Source organism: Drosophila mojavensis, unplaced genomic scaffold (genome assembly GCF_018153725.1).
Source record: "Drosophila mojavensis isolate 15081-1352.22 unplaced genomic scaffold, ASM1815372v1 contig_80, whole genome shotgun sequence".
NCBI classification, from domain to species: domain Eukaryota; kingdom Metazoa; phylum Arthropoda; class Insecta; order Diptera; family Drosophilidae; genus Drosophila; species Drosophila mojavensis.
Window position 1 is genome coordinate 3,585,913 of NW_025318906.1, and position 13,756 is coordinate 3,599,668.

The 13,756-nt window shown below is 42.1% G+C and overlaps 2 protein-coding genes across 2 annotated transcripts; both read left to right on the forward strand.

Moving 5' to 3' along the window:
- Positions 1 to 89: 89 nt before the first annotated feature.
- LOC6578600 (eukaryotic translation initiation factor 4 gamma 2) lies at positions 90 to 8,770 on the forward strand. Its single transcript, XM_002004473.4, has 4 exons — positions 90 to 186; positions 3,054 to 6,439; positions 6,525 to 8,428; positions 8,496 to 8,770. The coding sequence occupies exons 2-4, from the start codon at positions 5,682 to 5,684 to the stop codon at positions 8,672 to 8,674; spliced, it is 2,841 nt and encodes a 946-aa protein (XP_002004509.2). The 5' UTR covers positions 90 to 186; positions 3,054 to 5,681; the 3' UTR covers positions 8,675 to 8,770.
- Positions 8,771 to 9,591: 821 nt separating this feature from the next.
- LOC6578601 lies at positions 9,592 to 10,241 on the forward strand. The gene has a single exon (XM_002004474.4). The coding sequence runs from the start codon at positions 9,703 to 9,705 to the stop codon at positions 10,153 to 10,155; it is 453 nt and encodes a 150-aa protein (XP_002004510.1). The 5' UTR covers positions 9,592 to 9,702; the 3' UTR covers positions 10,156 to 10,241.
- The last annotated feature ends 3,515 nt before the right edge of the window (positions 10,242 to 13,756 follow it).

Consider the following 13,756-nt stretch of genomic DNA (forward strand, 5'->3'; position numbering starts at 1 on the left):
GATGTTAACCTACATACGTGCCTCTAAAATTTTGCGATAGCTCCGCACATCGATATTCACGGAAATATCGCTAAGCACGCCACCCATAGCAGATAACCGATAATACCGTCGATTGTCTTGCAGCACGTCGGACTGGTGGTAGTAATTTTCGCAAAAAAGTTGCCATACAGTCAGTAATTTATAGAGGTTAGTACAATAAAGACAGAGAAAGTTCACAGCCTACTTATATTATTATATTTAATATACATATAGACAAAAGTTAAAGTGTGTAATATTGGTTTGAATTGTACTGCAAAATGTGCTAAGGTTATAAGAATGAGTGTTGAAAAAAAAAAATTATAGCCTCAAAAATTTTTCCATGATGTACGATGTACATTAGGAACGTCCTCGTTTTTGCTTCCTCGCTCATAGCAGCAGCAGCAGAAAATTCACGATGAATCAATAAGTGTGAAATAATGCCGCAGTATTTCGTCTTAAAATTGTGAATTCGTATAACTGGTGTTAAAGAAAAAAGTAAATGCGCTGCATGAAACTTACAAAGAAATCAAAATCAAAAAGAGAAAGAGAAAAAATGATTCACTAAAAATACAAAGAAATGTATTTGTATGTATGTAGGTAGATAGAGCGAGAGAAGAGCAGCAGTAGCAGCAGCGGCAACGGCAACGTCAAGTGCTAGCAAACAAAATGGCGGCGGCAGCGGCACACACAGCGGAAAACTGATGTTGACGTTGCTTTGCTGCATACTTCTGTCTCTCATTCCTCTCTTCTCTCTTCTTTGTTGAGTTTTGAGTTTTTCGATTCGCTTTCAATGCAGCTTCATTTTGATTTTCCGTGTGTACGCGTTTTATCTTCGAACACAGCCACACACGTTTGTACGCACACACATGCAGCAGCATACAAACACAGCTGAGTGTATGTGTGTGTGCACTTTGTACGATGTGCATGACGAAAGCATTGAAAAAAGAGTACAAAAAGAAAATTAAAAGAATAAAAAAAACTAGTTGCAAGGCATATTGAAAACAGGCCGGGCTATAGCTCTAGCAGAAAACGAGGGCGGGTCATTGGATTAAATCGAGAGTAATTTACGCGTTTGCCATCTAAAATACAATTTTATATCTCTCTGCGAATGTATATGTGTTTGTGTGTGAGTGTCATTGGAAATGGCATCAGGTTTTTTCTAGTGGGATTTACTTGAACGGTTATGCACGACTCACTTGAATTGAGGTCAAAATCATCCACAACTGGGTCTCTTTGTCGCGGCATCGGGTTTTGGTGCGTTCGGGTCGGGGTCGTCGACGTCTTTGCGCTGCAATGCTTGAGAAAGGGCGGCAATATATATGCGCACTCTTTTTGGGGTGGTTTTACACTTTGGACACTATTTGGGGGGTGCTTGGAAGGCATTTAAATGCAGCCACACGTACACACGTACAAACCTCAACATATATGGACTAAATGCAAATCAGGCTTCAGGGTTGCTTTGGGTGGGGAGCTTTCAAAATGCAAAATCTTGCTTAAACTTTAGAAACTCTCAAATTTGTATGCGAGTGTATGTGTGTGTGTGTGCTCTCTTTGAGTGAAAATCACATAAAGCAAAAGTGTAAAATTTAGCATTCATATGTGACTCATGGCGCAGATGCGAAATAATTTGAATGTTGTTTTTTCTTGGGTTTAGGCTAAGCACCGCTAATCAAAAAAACAACAACGCACCCATTTAGTACACTTTTATTGGGGTCAAGAGACTTTAATTCGATGGCGCAGAACGGAAACTGCGAACCAACGAAAGCTCTAGCAGAGGCCATAAACCTCTATACATACACACACAAACCCATACATTCGCAAAGGCACACGCACACATTCAAAGGACACTGACACTGAGAAATTCGCTCGCTTGTGCGCAACAGCAACGTCTAGCGAAATGGGTACACACATACATATATACACGCACGCTTGAAAATGTGCATGAGTATGTGTGTGAGTTTTTGCGAGATACGTGAGCATCCACACATCCCAGTTTGAATTTTTATACACTTATTCCCATACACTCACATACATATATGTATGTATGTACATAGAGGAGGAGTTCAAACTTGGCAAACGGAGCGCGCGCAAACAAAGAAAAAGCCAACAAAGAACAAAAGCGAACGACCTGGCCGACCAGTTAGTTGCCCCACTCAATTTGTTTGCTTATTAAAATCAATTTAAGTGCATTAAAAAAACTGTGTTGCTGTATATTAAGCAGCTCAAGTAATTGCATTAATAATATGTACATTTATTTCATGAAATGCACTCTATTTGCGCATTTTAATGGTGCAGCACGGCAACACTGGCACGTAGATGTACAGCATATGTACATACATACATACATATTGAAATTTCCCCAAGCTGAGCAGAGAACGCAGCCATCGTTTGTGTATTTGTGTGTGACGCTCAATTGCGTTGCGTCGTGTGTGGGGGAAAAGTGAAATAAACTTGAAGGTGTTTTCCGAGGTTATTTTCATTAAAATTCCAGTTTTAGACTTATGATAGTTTCCCATTGCCAACGGCAAGTGAGCGAGCGAGCATTGTCAAACAACCGTTATTTTGTAGTAGTAAACCAAAGCTTTAAATTCGAGCGTAACTGAACGAAGAAAACGAACAGCTGTGCCTCGAGCCATAGTAAAAGCCAGAGCAGCTTAATTAACACTTATTGGGCATTTATTAAATTCCTCACACACACACATACCCACATTTTTATATGCAGGCATAAGCAAATGAGAGAGTCGATGTGAAAAGTAATGTCAAGGGAATTCGATTTAAAGATTTCTATTATATCTATTATTGTTATATCTGTATGTGTTTGTGTATATATCCGCTCAGTTTTCATTTGCACATTTGTCAGTATACGCTTGTACGTATGTACAATATATTTGGACCATATCACACAACATTGTCTCGTCAATTTATATTTTTGTTTGTTCATATTATTTGAAAACTGTTACCAACAATCCCCCTATAGCATATCAATACCGTTTCTAATTAGAATTTTGGCACGACCTTTTCTCATTTATCAACAGGATTCCTATAAGAGTAAGCGGCAAGCAGCAACGGAGCAGGCAATATCCGATTAGACAGGAATCTATCTAACTAAACAAATTACATAAATAAAATAAAAACAAACAAAAAAATAAATATTAATAAAACATCTGGCAAAACGTACGCAGAAACATATATCGAAGGAGACGTAGCAGAAGAGAAAGACAGACTTTAGGACAAAGCAACCGAAGGGAGCCCCATCAATTAACAAGCAGCTATACATATACAGCTTAACATATATATTCACATATATATTTATATATCGATATATATATATATATTTTTGTGTGTGTGTCTCTGTGTGCGTGCGTGTCTGTGTGTACTATACAAAATTTTTGTTTTGTTTCGCGTGTGTTGTGTTGTATAACACCACACAGGGAGAGCACAGAGAGCCAGAGCGAGAGCGAGAAGCAGATCAAACAGGATCGAGCTACCAAGAGTACCGTTAACAAAGAGCGAGAGCGCGCTAGGAACAGCGAGCCCCTCCAGTGAGACGAAAATCCACGAATTACATTTTTTCGCTCCCGAGTCGATAGAGAAAAATTATCACCATTCCACTATCAACGTACGACGCCGCTCCCCTTTTGCACACTTACGACGATAGTCCGCAGCGTTGGGCTAACGGTACTAGCAACGGGCATCAGGCAGGCGTCATCATAGATCAGTTCCGCCACAGCGCCAAAACGATCACCATTGAGGGAGGCACCAGTACCGGTGATACGACGAGCATCGGCGGCGGCGGCACCAACACCAGCAGCAGCGTCAACAGCAGCAGCAGTGGGTGCGGCAGCGGCAGCGGCGGCGTCAACGATTTGCGTTTGATAATAACGTCGTCGAAACCAAACGATATTATCGAGCGCAATTACGAGCAATTGAGCAATCGCGGCGGTGGAGGCGGAGGCGGCGGCGCCGTTTTAGGCGTCACCAGCAGCAGCAGCGGCAGCGGCAATAACGGCAGCGGCGGTACCGGAGGCCAAACACCACCGACACCACTATCGGCATTAACAACAACCACATCGACAACACCAACAACGGCGTCAACCATTGGCCAGAAGACACTGCTGAATACCAGTCCGAATCTATTGCCCATCACCACAGCGACCGATACGTTCAATAATCTCAAGAATCTGGTGAAGATTGACAAGGGCACAAGCAGCAACGGTGCGAACCACAACGGCGGCAATTATCGTTCCAATAAATCAATTGGCGGCAACGAATCTGGACTGAGTGGTCGCAACGGTAGCCGTTCAAGCACTGGTTCGATCACAGGTGCTAACTCATCGGGAACAGGCGGAGTTGGAGGCGGTGTAGGAGGACAGCAAATTGGTGGCCCTAGCGGACACTACTCCAGTGGCTATAACAAGAATACCGTCAAAATTCGTCAACACGATTCGGAGCTAAGCCCAAGGCCTCGACGATCATATCAAAACGATTCGTCGTCGTCGCGTTACTATAGCAAAAATAGTGACATTTTGGGTGCAGCGACTGGCAACAATAATAGCGGAGGCGGCGGCATTGGCGGCTTGACTAACGGCAGTCAGCAGTCAGCTGATAGCAGCAGTTATAACGGTAGTCTGGGAGTTCATCGTGGTAGTCGGAACAACTATCACTCGAGCTCCTCCGATGGCGTCAGCTACAATCGAAATCTAAACACAAACTCCTCGGCGGGCGGCAACAGCAGCGGCAGCAGCTATCGCGCCTCGCATCAAGCAACTGGCAGCGGCTCACGCTACGAGACGGTCAATGGCAATGGCAACAGTAGCAGCAACAACATCAACCACAACAGCAGCAGCAGCAGCAGCAGTAGCAGCAGCGGACAACAGCAGCAGCAGCAGCAACAACAACAACAACAACAACGTCATTACGGCAGCAATTCGACAATTGGCAATCCAAATAAATCAAATTACGGCTCACAGCGCAACGATGGCAGCGGCAGCAGCAACCACAACAACAACAACAATAATAACAGCGGCAGCCTGAGTGGACGCTATCAACGTGACGACTATAGCCAGCGGGACAATTATAGGGATAGCTACGCAGACGAATCACCGGCACATCAACGCTACAGCGCAGGTGGTGTAGGAGGAGGAAGCGGCGGCAGCGGCGGCGGGCGTTACAATAATCGAGGCAACAACGACGAGCGTTACGAGCGTGGCCAGAACTTGAGACACACTGCAGCAAGCAACAATCTGCAACAGCAGCAGCATCAACAACAACAGCAGCAAAGTTATCATCATCAGCAACAGCAGCAGCAGCAACAGCAATCATACAAGTCGTCTACACCGCCACCAACAGCAACAGGAGGAGCAGCATCATCAGTAACAGGAGGCGCAGCATCAATTGGTGCCGGCGCTGGAGCTGGAGCACAGCAACCCATTACCGGACGCTGGATACCGCCATCGTTGCGTCCACAGCATGGCCTAACGCAGAGCGAGAAGAACGATGCAGTTTTCCGACGTGTCCGTGGCATATTGAACAAATTGACGCCCGAGAAATTCCAAGAGTTGAGCGATGAGCTGCTGAAGCTAGATCTGAATTCGATTGTCATATTGAACGGTGTCATCTTACTGATCTTCGACAAAGCCTTGGACGAGCCGAAGTACTCGTCTATGTATGCACAGCTGTGCAAGCGTTTGTCCGAGGAAGCGCCATCATTTGAAAAGGATCCAAATAATTCGTGCACATTTCTACGTCTTCTGATTGCCGTCTGTCGCGACAAGTTCAACAATCGCTTGAAGCGCGATGAGGCCAACGATAATCGACCACCGCCCGAGAATGAGGCCGATGAGGAGGAGCGACGCCATCTGGCCAAGCAGAGAATGCTGGGCAATGTTAAATTCATTGGTGAACTCAACAAGTTGGACATGCTGTCGAAGCATGTGTTGCACGCATGCATTATGGAGCTATTGGATAAGAAGAAGAAACGTACGGCCGGGGCGCAAGAGATGTGCGAGGACATGGAATGCCTGGCTCAATTGCTCAAGACTTGCGGCAAGAATCTGGATTCAGAACAGGGCAAAGAGCTGATGAACCAGTATTTTGAGACGTTGGAACGTCGTTCAAAATCAACTGAATATCCACCAAGGATACGCTTTATGCTAAAGGATGTCATCGAGTTGCGTCAAAACAATTGGATACCGCGCAAGGTTGGCGGCAGCTCCGAAGGACCCGTCCCGATAAAGCAAATACGCTCGGACGATGACTCCATCATACGCACCCAATTCGCCAATCGCAACCGCGACATGCGCAACAATGATCGCGACGGCGATAGCTGGATGAATCGCTTCCATTTGAATATACAGCCTGGCGGCTACAATGATATGTTTAGCGGACTCAGTGTTACGGGCGCATCGCCCATTGTATCACCGTGAGTATTGAATATATATTGATATATGCTGTGAGGTACAGAAGTTCATACAATCTTTCTATCGCTCTTTTTCTCCTTTCTCCAGCTTTGCCACAAGCAACAATCGGGATCGGGATCGTGATCGCGACAATCGCCAATACAGTAATCGTGATCGTAACCGTGACCAGGGCGGCAACAGCGGTGGAGGCGGCAGTGGCGGTGGCAACTACGGCAACAATCGCTACAACAAACACAACAACCAGAATGGATCTGGCGGCGGCGGCAGCAGCAACAATCGCGATGATTCACGTGGCGGCGGCGGCGGCGGCAGTGGCGGCTCGCATCGTAACAATGATCGCAACAACGATCGGAATAATGATGGCCAGTACGGCGGAGGCGGCAATCAAATGATGCTGGGCGGCAAGGAGTTGGCGCCACGTTTCAAGCGCAACTTGATATCGACCAATCAGGATTCGGTTGAGAATCTGCAAATGCGTCCAGCAGCTAATTCGTTGCTGTTCCGTGCCGCCTCGCAGAATCAGAAATTCCCGGCCACGCTGCCCATTTCGACGCCGCCCAGCGGCAACAGCAGCAGCTCATCTGCACAGCAATCGGCCACATCGCAGCTCTCCAATTCGCACTATCCATTGCTGGGCACACCCACATCACATCTGATCAACACTCCGGTGCGGCCATCGTCTACGCCCTCGGCGGAATATGGTATCGAGAATCGTGGGCTGCACGCAGTGCAGCAGCTGGGCGAGAAGAGCCTGAAGGCAACATCGTCGTCGCCCAATTTCGGTCAATCGGCAGCCATGGAGCAGGACAAGAAGTTAACAGCAGGATTAGCAGCAGGTGGTAATGATAATAAGGAGCAGCAGCAGCAGCAGCTGGGAGCCAATGCCAAGAATGGCGGCTCCGACCGACCGACAACACCATCTGGCTCCGGCTCCGGCAAGCAGCAGAAGAAGGACAAGGGACCAAGCAAGGAAGAGTTGTCCAAGAAGGCGCAAGCCTACTTCAAGGAGAAATTCTACTATGAGGAGAAGCAGGAAGCGGATGATGAGCCGATTGTAAAGCAGGAAATCGAAAATGAAGATGAGCAACAAACCGAATCGGAAACAGTGGAACCCGTCAATGGACAACGCGATCAGTTTACGGAATTGGTCGAAGGATTTATTGAGCTAAAACTACCGGAAAAATCGCTCAAGGATGTCTGTCTCAATCTATTGATGGAGGTGCTTGACCGTGTCAACGACGTCTATTTGGAACGTGTCGTGCGCTTCTTGCAGACATTGCGCAAGCAGGCCAACATCAAGCCAAATATCATCGTTGAGATCTTCAAGCAGTTGGTCAACAAGATGAACGAGCGCGAGGCACTTAACCCACGCATCACAGCCCTGGTCGCCTCCGTGCTCAGCAAGGCCGTATGCGAGCCGGCTCTGATAAAGCTTAACGACATTGCCAACTACACGGACAATGGACAACATTATCCATTGTTTTTGCTGGTGCTGCAGCAGCTGCACAAGACCATTGGCAAGGATGCGCTGGAGGAGAAGTTCCGTGCTAGCAAAATTGATTTGATGAACAGCCTGCCCGAGGTGGATCGCAACAAGGAGCGTTTGGCCGAAATTCTAGAGGATCGACAGCTGTCCTTCCTCTATCCATTGCTCAAGGTGCAGGCAGAGATGCTGAAGCAGCTGCAAAACGATCCAAATCCAAACAATTTCTACAAGTGGATCAAGGCTAATGTGGATAACAAGTACTACAAGGACCCAGGCTTCATCCAGGCACTCATGACCGTTGTGGTCAAATACATCACCAAGGAGACAACATTGGCTAGCAACGTGGACCCCAAGGAGCATCCCGAGAAATCAATAATACAAAAGGAACAAAACATGCTGGAGACCTACAGCCAAATGCTGCAAACTTTCCTAGGTCAAAACGAATTGCAATTGATGGCGCTTTATGCACTGCAGACTTTCTGTTATAACGAGAACTTCCCCAAGGGTAAGATATATATAATATCTAATTTTCTATGGCTATATACTAATATTCATTTTTCAATTTTTCGCAGGCATGCTTTGTCGCTGGTTTAAATATCTCTACGACTTCGAAATCATTGAGGAGGAAGCATTCGTTTTATGGAAGGAGGAGATATCGGACAAATATCCAGGCAAGGGCTCAGCATTGTTCCAGGTGAACGCCTGGTTGACCTGGTTGCAGGAAGCTGAATCCGAGGATGACGAAGATTAAAGCGCCCCATAATCAATAAACGATGCATAATAATCCAACACACACACTATATATGTAATAACACTTCTATATATATTTATTCGCAACCAGCTAAACGTAAAGAAAAAAAAAAAAAAAAAAAAAAAAAATCACAAAAATTAACCATTAAAAAAAATTTACAAAAGTCAACAAAAAATCGAAAAAAATTCCCATTTAAAAACACATTATATAAACAAGATGAAAGTTGAAATCGCGGTTGCAAAAATGTTAGTCAAATTATAGTAGAAAAACGCTACAAGTTAATCCAAATTATTTGATATTCATTCAAGTTCAAGCAACTTTAATAACAATTAACCAATAACCAATATATCTATATATAAAGGCAATAGACGCAAACGTAATAAACAAAAAAAAGAAAAAACAACAAATGCAACATTTATGATATTTAAATCGAGACACACGTAAACTCATATATATACATATATAAATTAATTAGTGAATTTCATTTCGAACAATTAACCCTGAACTGATTTACATGCACTAAATTGTTCTCTTTTTTTTTCTAAATATGAATTTCTCTTATAATTTCTTTGCTAATCGCAAACAGAAAGTTCTCAATATAAATATATATTCTTTTAAGTAGTATAAATCGAAACAAGCTGAAACCCGCTCCACATCAATATATCCATGGAGCTTGTATCGAAATCGTAATATGTATTTTAATCCAAAAAAAAAAAGAAAACGCCTACATTTAAATTACGAGCCTTAATAAAATGAAAACAACACTGCGAACGGCGAATATAAATGTGTTTTGATTTAGTTCAACGGCGGGAAAGCGAATAAAATTCCCTAAATTTAAATTGAATTCGCTTTGGCGCGCAAATGCTTGCGCTATACAACACAGTAAGCTTTGCAAATGAGCTTGCAGCCCTGCAAAACATTTGTTTGTTTAGCAACACTGTGATCTAACAAAAAAACTGCATTTCATTGTAAATTTATAAAGTAGCAAATATAAAATTATTCCTAGGCAAAACAAACAAACTATAGACATGGAAAGCTGTGCTGTTTTGCAGGATGCTTGCGGCGACATTGCCAAGATACAACAACAACAAACACCAGCAGCAGCAACTCCGGCTACGGCATCGAGCTTGCCCTTTGCCTCGCACATGGCTCAACTCGTTGTGGGCTCTGTGCAGGTGACATTGCGTGTGCTGAAGATGAATGGCAGTACACTGATATTCCTGGGTACCACAGATGCCGAGCGGGTGGATGAGTTTGCCATGGCGATGCCATCACGCCCGCCCAGCAAGCAAATCGTCTCCACGACATTTCTCGGCGAGAGCGGGCAGAGCGATTCTCTGGTGCTGGCCAACAAGCTGGCCATGCGCTACGGCCGTCAATTCTATGTGAGCTTCAATCTGCAAATGGACGCCGTTACACGTGCCCAGTTCGAGGCGGCATTGGTCAGCTATATGCAGAAGAACCTGGAGATGTTCGTGTGAGGCAGCTGATGCTGCTGCTTTCAATATACCTCAATATGTATTTATAATTATGATTAAAAAACAGGCAAATGTATTGCACTTATTTATATACCAATATTTCAATCCACACACGCCGTGTGGTTCAATGCTAGGGCGTTTATTTTGGTTTGCCGCGACCCCACGGACCTCACCCAGGGAGCTGTGGAGTTGGAGTCGGCGGCTCCAGACAATGTCGAAGACAGTTCGATATGCATCACAAGTTCAAACGTGCGCAAAAAATTCAATTGCCTACGAATTGTTTAAAAGTTAACTGAAATAAGACTGTTATAAAATAAAATAAAAACTGGGCTACTGGACTACGTGTAAGTGCTGTGCGCAGTGTTGACTAACGTGTGTGTGTGTGTGTGTGTGTGTGTGTGTGTGTGGTACAGGTGTGACTGGCCTTAAATGCCTCTGCACGTGTATTGAGTGCTTCCTGTGGCTTATCACTAAAACCTCTGACCCCCCGCACCTCTCTTCCGAAAATAATAAACAAAAATTAACGTGATAAGTAATTTTTTTTTATATAATTTTTTTGCTGCGCGTGCTGTGAACTTTTTTGGCAGAAATGTAATTGGAATAAGAGATTGCATCAGGTTTCTTTGCTGTTGTTGTTTGTTGTAAATATATATGTATATGTGCTATTTATCTATTAATGGTTGATTATTGAATTGTTAGTACTTATAATTGTTTAATAATATGGAATATATGAAACATATTTGCTACAAAACTAACTTCTAAGGTTAACTAAAATATGCTAAAATATATATCACTTCACACATTGCTAGATATAGCTAAGAGCCATATTTCGTAAATATTTTTTCCTATTAGACCTAGTGCAATCAGAACTAGTACTAGAGGCTAATCTAGCTTCAAATTCAAATTCTAGCTAAAATGTTTCATTTAGATAAACAGCAATGTAATGCAAAATGTTAAGCTCAAGTAAAGCTAAAATCTAGTCTTGATATTTTAATATAAGTATATACCAAAAATAGCTAGAATCTTGATCAAGTTAAAATCCGAGCTAAATATTATTAAGAGCCTAAATCAACAGTCGTTTAGCTAGATAAAGCTAGAATTATTTATAGTTATTCAAATTCTAGCTATTTTAAAGTTAGCTAAGATTAGTAAATCAAAAAACGTAACTTAGCTATTATAAAACTATATAAAACCCACTTCATATCATTTTAATTTAGCTATAACCCTACGAATCTACTACTCTAAACTTCTAGCTGTTTCTTGCGTCTATTTTTTTTTTTTTTTTTTTTTTTTTTTTTTTTTTTTTTTGTAGCCAATCTTTGCGTGTGGAAACTTTTTGCTTCATATTTTATAACAATGAATTTCATAAATATTTTTTGGACTCTAATAATAGGCAGTCTAGACGAGATATTGTCAGCAGTATCAGCCACAACAACAAAAACAACAACAACTACAATAAAATCAGTTAATAAATATAGCACATGTTGATATAGCCATTGGGTCTACTATTCCAGCTACTACTACTTCTGGCGGCTCCCATTAGAGTCTTTGCATGATATTTCATTTTCATGTTCATTTGGCGGTTTGTTTTTTATATGCCCGTTCAGGCGATGTAGGCAGAGTATATTGGTATTAAATATAGCACTTCGTAAATTTGTATGCACAATATGGGCTTTAAAGCTTTCTCTAGTAGGCTTCTACTGAATTACTCCCCAAATTCTATTTATAACGACTCTTCGGAACTGCAAACGAGTATGAGACAGTCTGTTATGCCCAATTGCAGTGCTCTCGGCTGTATATATTTTTTGCATATCAAAACTGTCTGCTATTGAGATAACATTTTGGGACCAGACAGCGCGAAACAATGGAGCCTAGTTTCATGCCCCAATTGCATGCAAAAAGTATTCGATATATGATTTTGATGCGTTTTATATTTTTGGCCAGACTTTGGACGTCTGCCTCTGGACGAGGGTGATTTGTACAATTGATGGATCTATTCACTTCATGAATGATATGAATTGTGATTTTTTTGTGTTAATTTCTTAACTTTTATCTTCATTTGCGTGACGAGAAAAGAAAAATTATGTAGGCAAAAAAAAAGATTTTTTATTAATTTAATAAATAAAATAATAATAAATTAAAAAAAAAAAATTCCATTCAACTAAAATAAAACAAATTTTGTTTCCTCTCATATTTCATATTTATATTTATAAATATTGCCATCTAAAGTACATATCAAGATGTTCGTTCAAACTACCCTCGTATAATATATTTCTAATAACATTTGATGAAGTGGTGGTTATATGAAAGTTGTGGGATAATAACTCGTGTTGCTCTAGCATTCACTGTCTGGACTTATATAATACACATAGATACTAGATAGATAGATAGCTGAGGTTATACACCTTATATATTAATATACATATATGGTATATATATTGTGTAGCAAAAATGAGAGGCTGGGCCTTTGATAAACCATCTAGAGAGTAATACGAATCTGGGTTCCATCGTACGTACGTCCCAATATGCACGACTCGTTCCGGCTTATCGCATTCCACTTTAGCACCTCCACACAAACCCAATCAGCCAGCCGGCCAGACCCAGTCAGTCAGTTAGACCCCTGGGTTGGTTATCAGCTCAAGTATATGTTGTTATAATTTGATAGAAATATTGAACATCATTATATGACAGTGCGACCAGTAGAACTGGAACGATCCAGTTTCTGTGTATTCTGCTACATTGCGGCGCACTTGCTGGGGTTTGTTTTCATTTATTTGCGTTCATACCCTATAGACGATTGATAGTGGACAAAGGGCGGCATGTGCTTCATGTAAAAGATGTGCGCATAGGCAGCAGCAGGCGTGGCAGACTGCCCTATGAATCATCTCAAGAGTTGATTTGAACTTGGACAATACAAAGAAGTTTAATTGTATTCGATATCTGTTTTATATTGCCCTCCAATCGATAAAAATCTTTATCGAACATCCGTTAGTTCTTACGTTCTAAGAGCTTGAGTCATCACAGATCTAGATAGGCCTCAAGTAGACCTAAATCACTTTCTCATTCCTTTTGGCCCATATGGAATTTAACTAAATTGCAACATCTCCAGGATATCTGCTAGTCACGCACATCCGTTTGAACCATTTGCACTGGTTTTATTTGGAATTTTTTACTACGGAAAAATGTTGTGCCCCGCACGCGTTCACCTCTATGAACGCGAGGTTTCTCCGTCGCTTATCTGTCTCAGGGATGCTGTTTCTTTGGCATCTTCTTCATCTGCTTCTTCTTCTCCATCTTCAGCTGTTGCCGGACAATAGTTGAGCTTAATTGTGTGGTCGCTTATCAACTGCGAAGCACAGCCCGCGCCATACAAAGTTCAGTTTGTAGCTTTCAGGGGAACCAGAAAATCCATATTTTTAGTATAGATCCATAAATATATGTACATATGTATACATACACACATATATATATTTATATTATATACATATAATTTCGTTGTTTATATGATGGAATAATACACATGTTGTGCAATAAATTGGGGTCAGGGGTTTCGAAGTTTTTATATTGTATTTTTATTTGATTATTTTTATAAATATAATATTAG